The following is an 11,453-nucleotide window of genomic DNA, read 5'->3' on the forward strand; positions in this document are numbered from 1 at the left end:
GATTTTTAAATCAATGTAAAGTTTAAGATGCCCGCAGTTTTCCCTTTAAACATTGAAAAATCTTTTTCTTATGTTGTTGTAGATAAGTTATCTTATGTTAGTGAAGCAAAATTATAAGAGGGACCTACAAATAATTGGAGAGAAAAAAATAAATGTGAAACCTATCTTTATTATGTGTGTAGAAAGATGAATTATCTCATATTGAATGAGATAAATATAAAGTCATTTGTTATACTTGTATTTATTTTGCCTGAATAGTGAATAATATTTTTTAATTTTCAATTATAAATCAGAGAATTTTAAAATTGCTATAATTTCTTTGACTACAGACTTTACTACAGGCGCGATCCAATTAACTTTTGCTACAAGCGCAGCTAAATATTAAGTCGCTAAATGAACATATCGGTACAAATAATCCCACACAAAATTCTTTATTGCAATCAATGAATGAGTCAACAAGATAGAATATTTAAATATAGCGGTATAAACCTTACGTATAAACTACAACTTTCTATATTTAGTAACAAAATGTGAGGTAACAGAACAAGCAGCCAATAGTAATAATATATGACCTGAAAAAACAATAAGAAGACATATATCAGCCTCCACACATAAAATATATTAAGTTCATATGCAGTTGAACAGAGTCAATGTTACGTTAATAGAGTAAGAATTATATAAATTAAAATTTCATCCCCTATTCATTTAAAATAAAAAGTCTAATCTATTATTAATGTAAAACATTACATCAGGGGATAAGGTAACAAAATTTGTAATAAATGTTTAAGATGATGTTTGAAACACTTCGAAATAAAAGCATTTTACACAATCAAAAAAATTACAAATTTAATAGGAAAACAGAGAAAAGAGACCAAACAAGAAAATAATTTTAAAACGTGATAATGCAATTATATAGACCTAATAGCTTTTAAAACAACAATTCAGCACCAACATCATCCACCTAATAATATACCAAAATTACAGTCGCAGCTTGGATGATCCAAGACGTGAGATGACCACAATTCATCGGCCTTTTGTTATCAATTTTACAGAAGAATCTTTACTTTTAGCTATTAGCATCTGAACAATAAAATATCTAAAAGTATTACGGAGCTTGTCATGCTGTCCAGACAGAGTGCCTCGACATAGATCCGAAAGGTACACCCAAAAAGAATTGATGCCTTACCACTTGGAAGGGTATTTAGAGCTTAAATAGAAATTTTGAAAAAGATATAAAGAATTGGAAAAATGATATGTAAAATTTGTCCCATCCTTCAGAAAGAACTTCTACTCTTCCATCGCCCTACTCAGTAAAATTTGTTGGTCTCTCTAATTAGAAGCGTGATAAAAGGTTTCAACACCAAAATAAAGTGAAATCATATGAAAAAAATAAATAAAATATATGGGATCTTTTACCATTCATGTCGCAACTTTTACCTCTTAATTTCCAGCATGAAATCAAGGGTGAACATACTCAATCAGCCTGCAAATACCACAAATAAACATCAATTCCTGGAAAAGTATGCAGTTCGAATGGCAAGACCATTGAATTGATGTTTAATAACCATAATATATCATTTTTTTTTTTGTGAAAATTCAATCACTTATACTTTCAAGATGCTTTGCCTTTATACTTCTCAGGAAGTTCTCATACGTCAGACAAATGAAAAGGTTGTCATACAAAGTATTGATGCAAAGAGTAAAAAGAAAGGTAGAGCTGCAGATTGCAAGAAATTTAAAATTTTATTTGAACTTCTGTCTAAACTTGGGCGTGCCAATTTAACTAAGTTTCCAAAACCATTTTCATAATTTGCACTTTCCTTATTAAGCCAGTAAGTAGTGTGATAGCAAGTCGATATCCATGAGAATCAAGTTGGTTGCCAGTTTGCTCTTCTCAATATTAACATATACACAACCTAGGCTTCATACAATTGTTACAACAGTTGGTGACAAGGAAAGTTTACAATCAGAAAAGTAGCTCACACTTGAGGGTTAAGGAGTCTGGTTTGCCCCTGAAAATGTTCCATATAATTTTTTTCTTTTATATTGTCTCAAGCATAGGCTGTGAGCCAACCATTGGTTCTCTATTGAAAGTTTTCAAGAAAGGGGTATGCAAACAGGGTTACTGCATTCACATTAAGCAGTCACCACAATAATCCACCCTTACTTTAAAGCTGAGTCCTATTTCCTGAAAGTTAAGCTACTATCTCTATTTGAATGCCATATAATCTTTCTTTAAATAGTATTTTCTCTCCCATTGAAAATTGACATTCCTATGTATTTTTTTTTTGTTGGAATCTTGTTGATATCCTTATTATTATTATTTTTTAAATGTGAATCCTATCCATAATGTATTGTAAAACAAATAAAATCTGATAAAGAAAAAGATGGGAAAAATGTTCATTTTAAACATTTATATCTTTACAATACGTGCATAAGAAAAAAAATATATTAATAATATATATAAAATTAAATTTCTTAAAATACTCATGCAAGGCACGAATTACACATTAGTCAAATTGTAGTATACAACATATTGTAATATCAATATAAATACATTCCTAATCAACAACGATGACATTGATTTCCAATTTTTCTCTTTGCTACAAAATCGAACTTATACATATAAAGTTTTGACATAAAGCGAACATAGTGATTTACCTTCTCATTTTTTGGACCAAAAATTGCTTTGACTGACTCGAATACCTCTTCAATAGGCCTTGCAGCATCAATCTAAGAAAGAAAAATTTATGCTATGCCCTTAGTACAAGAGGCAACCAACAAACTTAACAAAAAGATGGTAGAAACACAACTACCAATTACCTTGCGAACTTTTTGCTTTGCATCATAATAATTAATCACAGGGAGACTAGACTCCAAGAAAACCTTGAACCGTTTCCTTATTGTTTCAATATTGTCATCATCTCTTCCCTTTAAAATTGAAAAAAAAAACTATTTTAAGTACGAAAAGAATAAGGAAACAGATAAATAATTTGATGGACCAGAAATATGTGGGATAAATGTAATAACAATATAGGGGTTGTTATAGAGAGAGAAAAGGAAGAGTTAGTTAGCTCTAGAATATTCTTAGGGAATAGGATAAAAGGAGGGGGAATGCGGGGAGTGAGGGAGGCATGTATTGAGTGAATATTGGGGATTTGGGGATCTCTTAGAGCATAAGGTTGTTGGTTCTAAAGGTGAGTAAGGGTCTTTTGGTGTCTTGTTCTTGTATTAGTGTTTGTAAAAAGAGGCTATGCTTCCATTGATTCAATAAATTCAATGTTATAAAATTGGGTTTCATCTATTTGGTATAAGAGCATCTTCGATTCGGAGGTGTTTCTAGTCCAGATTTGTGAAGAGATGACAACCATGGGAGGAATCAGCAACTCAGAGCTCAAGGAAATTTTGAAAAAGGTGTTAGATGAGGCAATAGTGAAGACAGAGACACAGAGATTTGAAATCAAGAAGAAGCACAATTCTGAACACAATACTCGATTAGAATATTTTTTTGGAAAAGTAAAAACAAAGAGATTGAAGAAGCAGCCGTAGAAGAAATCAACGAAGAAGAAGAAGTGGCTGCAGGAGAAGAAAGGGATGTAGGAGTAGAAGAACGAGGCTGTAAACGTGTTGATGGAGGGGAGCGTGAGGTAGGAACCCAAGTGATGGCTGGATGGACAAAGTCGATAACAAACGGTGGAGGAAGTTGTGGTTCGCGTTTTAGGAAATTGACATAGGAAGAAGGCGAATGAAAAGAAGATGCAGATAAAGAAGCAGAAATCAAAGAAGAAGAAGACGAAGAAGGACAAGAGAAAGAAGTGAGAGAAAGGTTGGGAACGATGAAGGGGCGCTTGGGCATTGGGGGTGGTTTAGTTAGTGGGCTGAATACACGCCCAGCTTTGCATAATAGGGCTACATCATTTGCTGAGAGGCCCAATACTAAAGGTAGTGATGGGTGCAATGGGCCCGGGGGAACAAATGCACTCTCCTTGTCCCAAAATGGAGTAAATAACCAGAATTTGGATCAATCTAATGTCATGGGCCTCACAAATCATCTAGGTCACCCAATCTTGATGGGGTGAGATTAGAAGCTAGCTCTTCAATCAAAACGATAGGGAATGAGAGGCTATTCGAAGAAGGAGGGGACAATAGTCACAAGGTGCGTAACCAAGGAGGATGCAGAGAGGGACATGTAGGGCATTGATCTCCCCGAAAGCATTCTAAAGGGAAAGCACTATGGAAAGGTAGAGCATCTTTAAGAAAGACTCAACCTTAGTGTATGAATATGAGCTCCGAAGCTCCTTCGTTAGAAATTCAAGAGTTCACATTAGTTAAATACGAGTTTGAATTGCTTTAGGAAGGCAAGATCACATGTTAAGAAAATTTCTGCTATACGAAATCTTTGTCAAAAGTTTAAGGGGGTGGACGAGAGACTGGGATATGCTTGGCTCGCAAGTTTGGGGAAGAAACCAAGAACCTTGGTGGACATTTGGGCATCCTATAGTTTTCTGGCATTCATATAGCTCAATAATTGAAGCTGCCAATTGGGTCAAGATACTTCAAACAATGGACCCGGGTGGAAGTTCTCACATATTACCTATCTTCTTTCCTCATCTTGAGACAAGGTGAGTTTTGGAGGGGGAGTATTGATGGGCCTGAAATATGAGGGATAAATGTAATAAAGTATAGTGGTTGTTACAGAGAGAGAAAAGGAAGAGAGTTAGTTAGCTCTAGAATATTCTTAGGGGATAGGATAAAAGAAGGGGAAATGTGGGGAGTGAGGGAGGTATGTATTGAGTGAATATTAGGGATTTGGGGATCTCATAGAGTCTAAGATTGTTAGTTCTAAGGGTGAATTGGGGTCTTTTGGTGTCTTGTTCTTGTATTAGTGTTTGTAAAAAGAAGTTATACCTCCATTGATTCAATAAATTCAGTGTTATAAAACTGCCATCATGACTTTTTAAATAAATGAAAAAAAAAACTCAACCTGGTTCCTATTAAGAAGTCGCCTCTCCATCTCTTCCTCAGGGCAATCAAAATACAGGACAAATGCTGGCTCTATTCCTGTCTGCAAAGCCATAATGTATTTTGAAATTAATAGTATAATTATCTATACTGGAAACCAATGCTACTAAACTCGGCCCGGTCATTGACCCAATCGAGGTACTGGGTCACTGGTTCAACCACATGACTCGATAAGAATATACAAATCTATAATTTATATTAAAAAAATTATAAATATACTCAAATACCTATAAAAAAATAATACCAATTTCTAATATTTTAATATGAAAAATAATAAATAACACATAATTATCCAACAAAGGATCAAACAAACATATGGTGCTTTATGTTCAATAGACAATATCTCTAGCTATAAATTAAATCAAAATTCCTTGCATAGTACATAACTAAGATAATATTAGTGTTGTAGGTACATAACCTATATAAGTCAATAAGCAAAAAATACTCAAATATTTAAAAAAAAAAAAACCATTTGTGAATTTAAAAAAAATGATATCATTTATGATTTTTTTTTTTTTGAAATTTTTTTCTTTTATGAACCAGGTCGGGTCATCGGTTGAACCCACCGAATCACTGGTTTTCATCAAAACCGGCCGGGTTGCACCGGTTAGCACCGATTCCAATGTTTGACCGATCTGCTGCTTTACCCGAACCGATTATATGACCGGTTTACCGGTTCTCGGGTCGACCTGGCCGAGCCGGTCCAGTTTATCAACACTGCTGGAAACAACTAGAAATGAAAAAGTTCTATTTAATGAAAATAGCAATTACCACATTCTCAAATGCTGCACGATTTTCCTCATTGCGAGGAAAACCATCAATAAGAAATTTGTCATTTCCACATTCCTGTATTGCTCGTTGCAAAAGCTTAATTGTTACCTCAGAGGGAACAATTTTTCCTTCTTTAATCATATTCTGAATCATTGTACTGTCAAACATCAGAAATGTAATGTGTAAATGCTAAAAGATATTAACAATTTAAACCCAATACAAGATAGTAGACTAACATCAGTGCTCGCAGTTGAAATTGGAAAGGCAAACACAATAGCTAATATGAGAAAATACATATACTTTCTACCGAATACAATTAGAATTTGGTAAGCAATGTGAAAGAAAATACTAGATATAATTAGATATTCCCAAAACATGGACATGATTAGATGATCTAGCACCAACACAATGGGATAATCTGCACCTCTTTTTAGCATGAAAAAGGGAAAGCCAATTGGACATGTATTTTGATATTATACGCACTAGTCCGTCCACTACCCTGGGCAATTTGCCCCTTCAATATGATCAAACGAAGTCAAAGCAAAATGTGAAATTTAAATCCAAATGCATATCAATCAATTTGGACAGAAGAAAAATTTACTATTACTAGTGCATCCACACTAACTTGAAATGAAAGAAATGAGTGGTTTACTAATATTGGTTCTTCTTTCAGAAAAAGGGGGAGCTCCAAACTTATGATTTCTTCAAGATCTCACCTTTGACATTCACTCCCCTTCTATCCCTTTTCTCTAATTTATTTATTTATTTTTATAATTTTATAAGAGAAGAAGAACAAGTCATTATGAGTAAAAGAATTGTATAAGGAGACAAGAAGTCATACTTAGAGAAACAAAAAATGTAAGATTATCGATGAGATAAATCACTGTTTTCAAAATTATCCATTAATTAGGGCATAAAGTCATTAGCGGAAAATTCCGTTTGATTGTAATTCGAATACCATCAAGAGTGTGCACTCTACACCATTACCTATGAAGAACACTACGAGATGCAACCTACTGAAAAACATATCCCCTAAAAGCTAATAAGAATATAAGATATTCCAGTCTATAACTCTACCATGATACTCTAGTCTCTAGCCAGCTGCTCCAAAAAATTAGTGCAAACAAAAAAGATCTCCACCAATCCTTCTTCACACAACGGAAAAATCTTCCATGAAATTGAATTTGTGCAAAGCTAGATACCATTGCAATCAAGTAAGCAGGAACAAGAACAAATACAGGAAAGAACTGCAGCACATGTCCACCTAGAAAGGCAACAAGCTATTGACTATTGAGAGACTAACCCACCCTACCCTACCCCCACATCCCACAGAAAAGTGGATCTACCATCATAGTATAATACATACAAAATTTATATCATGTCCCATAGCAAAATTAGCATAGCCAACATAAACTTGAATTTACTACAAATGATCCTTTGGAGTTTATGAAAAATATTACACTTCTCTGAGAAAAAATATACAAGTACAATGGAAACTATTTTCAAATTTAGATTCCTAGAACCCACAATTTTGAGTTGTATTTTATGAGATACAAAAATATAATTTTACTGAAATTTCTCTTTATAATGCTGTACTCCATTTCTTATGAGATTTATTCAGATAATAAATGTCACAATCATACATGATGTAGGTTCTGCTATATAAGCATTATTTTAAAAAAATAAAATAAAATGAAAGTGCACTCCCAATTGAACTTGTCACTTGTTTTTTAATAGAGACAGGAGAGACTATAAACAGTCAATACAACAGGACTATAATAGATTAAGATGAAGCATATAATCCATACCCATTTTCAGAACCAGATTTAATTTCTGCTCGCAGAAGATCACCGGCACTGAGGTGAGTATACCCAAAATTTTGCACAATGTTTGCACATTGAGTACCCTTTCCACTGCCTGGGCCACCTGTATCATTATCAGATGAATAATCAACTTAGAATTCAGAAAAAGTCCACTATAAATTCCAATAAACACATTACAGACATAAATGGGTAAATAAATACACTCTCCAAAAGGAAAAGGAACAGAAAAAGAAAATTATTGTGTTATATGGTAAATGATAAAAGCTAAGCCTTAAGTGAAATTAGTAATAGCTGGTAATTTATAAAAATTAATACAGGTTTCAACTATGTCAGAATCAGCGTCAAGCTACCAAGATTCCTGGGTTGTGATTTATCATTTTAAAAGGAATTACTAGAACATACGTGTATGATAACAAATCTCAATAGCACTCTATTTCTTTGATATTTTCCTTTTCCAAGGTGAAAGAAAAAAAATCAGGGTATTTAAATAATCAACTTAGTAACGTAATTCCAAAATCATCAGCCAAATTTTATGTTTAGAAAGTAAACAGTTTTCTGCAGCAAAATTAACTGCAGATTCAGGTTATAGTTGCAAAACAGCTTGTCATGAATAAACTGAAACAATGAAGAAAGTATTTTCAAGGGATTAAAATACCTGTTTGATAGAAGTTCACAACAATCCCCCTGACCCCCAAAAATAAATAAAAAATAATCCATGCCATGGTGCCAAATTACATAAGTCTAGATGAATGTATGCATGAAAGGTATAGGTTGTCATCGTGGTTCAAAAAGTTGGCAACAATAACGATAAAAGAAAGGTATTGAAGAGACAACACAAGTTCCCCATTATAATTATTAAGTGAGTCAGATTATATAATTCTACTAAAGAATAAATATACTCAGTATTTTATTAGGATCTTGAGGTAAGTACGACATGATCTTCTCAATAGACCTATTATTTATGAATACAAAACGGGGAAGATATGACACAGAATTACAGTGAGCTAGGGTAATCTTGAACAATGTGAAACAAATTCAAAGTGCATCAGGATTTTATCAAAAGCTTATTCAGAGGGAAGATGACAATGGATATCCTTGACTTGAATGCAATCAATCAGGGCTCACCTAACACAAAAATAACTGTAGGTTTTTTCTCTAGGATGCTTCCATTTCCATCCTACAATGAAGGATTAAAAAGAAAGAAAAGAGTTAAAATTTATACTGCATGAAAGATGATATGATCTCAACAACACAAAATAAAATGGCTCGCAACAAAGTTTAAAGCTCATATTGATTGCAATATATATATATATATATATATATATATATATATATATATATTGCTGGACATATAGCACTAACATATCGTACAGCTTTATGTACAGCACATTGCCCAGTCAAGGAAAAATATATTTTCAAAGACTAAACCTTCAAATTCTGTACGACAGTAAAAGAATCATGAAAAATATTCACTTCAATCAGATTTTCAAAAGAACCAGTCAAAATGCAAAAATGCTAGAAGCAAGTCCATATGTGAAATAACCATGAATACCTTTTTTGCAGCTTCAACAACAGTTCCCATGAGTAGCAACTAAACTGTGTTTATCTACAAAAAAAAAAAAAAATAAAAAAAAAATGACAAGCTAATAGAATGATGACTCAAAAGACAAATTATTTATAGCAAAGAATCAAGTATGTATATAGGTATACTCATTCAGTCACACTACTCAATGAAATATTCCAGAAAATCATCATATTAATAAGCTACAATGCCATATGTCAAAGCAACCATTTCACTAATGTCAAAGCACAAATTTGATAAGGGAACCTAAACCTAATAAATTTATTAAAAAATCATACTTGATCCATAAAATCATGGGTATACTTGCTATAAAAAAAAAGAAGGAGCAGCGCAGACGAATTTGATCTTATACATAAATCCTCACTTGCATACATAGTTGATCTGTTCACCGAAAATTCAGCTGATTCACAACTGTCATTCACTGTTCAACAGATCAAGGCAGGAGCGTAATACTCTCAGAACATTCTTCATTAAAACTCACTCAATTTCGTTCAAGTAAATATTATTAACCAAAACTGTCATTAAAACTTAGATCTAATTAAAAGTTGCCAAAACACCGCGTCGGATACTAAAAGCGAGACAATTTCGATGAAATACACGAGAAATTAACTAACAACAACTAGAAGAACCATTATTTCCATCAACCAGTGAGATCAACAACCGCTAATGCAACACTGAAAGTGAGATCACAAATCCGCTAATCAATTGCAACCGAATTTAAAAATCAGCTAAAATTTTTCAGACACGGCATGATAAAAAATCGAGCCAATGCTCGACGAATCAAGAAATGCAAGTAATTCAAAAGAGAAAAACACAGATCGAAGATCAGTTTAGTCAGATCTCGGAAAAATTCGAAGAGTTCAAGCGGAATTCAAAGAAGATTCAGAGAGTGCTTTACCTTCGCGCGAAGAAGAACAGAGAAATGAGGAGAAATAGGAGACAGAGATGCGAGAATAGTGGAAAAGAATTTGAAGTGCTTTGATTGTGGGGATTGTGACGCTCTCTCTCTTTGTATTTATAGAGTTTGAAGAAAGAGTAATAAGGTTGATGAACGATGAAAATCGTTTTTAGTTGGGTAGGGGCAATATGGGAAAGTAATTTTCCGTGCTTGCGTGAATGTAACGGCTACGATGCACACTTTTCTCGGGTATGACTTGTGACTGTGATTCACCGACGAGGTGGGAAGCCAATAAATCTTGGGTGCATCACATATATTTAATTAAATATACTTTTTGAATTCTGTGCAAAAAAATATGATATCATCACGTACAAAGATTATATAAAATAAAGGTGAATTAATATTTATAATTTTGTAATTATTTATTTTAATATATTTTTTTCTTTTTTTTTGTCATTGATTCATTTTTGTATGATTATAATTTTTCACATGATCTTATTATTTTTCTTACACGAGAGGATCCAAATAATACTATTTTAAAAAAAAGGAAAAAAATTCAATATGACGAATTTTTTTAAAAAAAATGGTAAAAAAAATTTAAATATGAAAAGAAGATATATCAAATTGAATACATCTGATGCACCAAAGATTTGCCAAAGAACGATTTGGAAGATTCTTATATTAATAATAAGGGTTTGATATTTGTCATTTTAAATAACATGAGTTATGTCATTTTAGGAGAGAGATAGACACAAAAAACAAAAATCATGAGGGAGAAAGTGAGTGATTTTTTTTAATTTAAATTTTAAATAAAAAATATTATTTTGTGTCTATCTCTCTTAAAATGACATAACTTTATGTCATTTAAAATAACAAACATTTCCTTAATAATAATTCTTATTATATTTAAATTTGTACATTTTGTTTTTTAGAGGTTAACATTTCTCATCGAGCAACATATGCCTAATTGAAATTTATTTTGAAAAATACTTTTTTTAATTTTCAGAATAAAAAATAAGAAAACCCTTTAATAAGGTTTATTTTGTAAAATAAATTTAAAAAATTGTCTCAAAGTGAATAGAATCCTATGAGAAAAAAAAAAGAGGAAGAGAAAAAAAAAATTAATTCAACCAGTTTCATGTGTAGAAAAGATAAAGTTAAAAAATTCAATTCAACCACTTTCATTTATGTAGAAAAGATAAAATTATCTTATTTTATAGAAAAATATTATATTTAACTTTTATTAAAAAAAATTAAGTTTGTCTTTTATAAAGTAATGTGTAAATAGAACATCTAGAGAATTAAATGTTTAGTGTGTATAATTTAAGTGCATTAAGTTAATAAAAATGTTAAGACA

General features: G+C 32.2%; 1 protein-coding gene across 2 annotated transcripts; it reads right to left on the minus strand.

Moving 5' to 3' along the window:
* Window positions 1-408: 408 nt before the first annotated feature.
* LOC133313200 (UMP-CMP kinase 3-like) lies at window positions 409-10,235 on the minus strand. Of its 2 annotated transcripts, none has more exons than XR_009751785.1 (10): window positions 10,097-10,235; window positions 9,169-9,222; window positions 8,742-8,793; window positions 7,602-7,719; window positions 5,794-5,950; window positions 4,985-5,065; window positions 2,824-2,931; window positions 2,662-2,733; window positions 1,417-1,483; window positions 409-572 (listed from the first exon to the last, which is right to left on the minus strand). XR_009751785.1 is itself a non-coding variant. In XM_061514534.1 (10 exons), the coding sequence occupies exons 2-9, from the start codon at window positions 9,196-9,198 to the stop codon at window positions 1,475-1,477; spliced, it is 627 nt and encodes a 208-aa protein (XP_061370518.1). In that variant the 5' UTR covers window positions 9,199-9,222; window positions 10,097-10,235; the 3' UTR covers window positions 409-572; window positions 1,438-1,474. The 2 variants fall into 2 exon arrangements, 1 of the variants encoding a protein (XP_061370518.1); XM_061514534.1 differs by having other exon boundaries at window positions 1,438-1,483.
* Between the last annotated feature and the right edge of the window lie 1,218 nt (window positions 10,236-11,453).

This window comes from Gastrolobium bilobum, unplaced genomic scaffold (genome assembly GCF_033153095.1).
Source record: "Gastrolobium bilobum isolate Gb01-03AN ecotype WA unplaced genomic scaffold, APGP_CSIRO_Gbil_v1 utg24468, whole genome shotgun sequence".
NCBI lineage: Eukaryota > Viridiplantae > Streptophyta > Magnoliopsida > Fabales > Fabaceae > Gastrolobium > Gastrolobium bilobum.

Coding starts and splice junctions, on each gene's coding strand:
- LOC133313200 (XM_061514534.1), bottom strand. CDS start 9,198: ATGGGAACTGTTGTTGAAGCTGCAAAAAAG. Junction 2,932..4,984: donor GACTTCTTAATAGGAACCAG/GTTGAGTTTTTT, acceptor TCAATTTTAAAG/GGAAGAGATGATGACAATAT. Junction 2,734..2,823: donor CAAAGCAAAAAGTTCGCAAG/GTAATTGGTAGT, acceptor TTTCTTTCTTAG/ATTGATGCTGCAAGGCCTAT.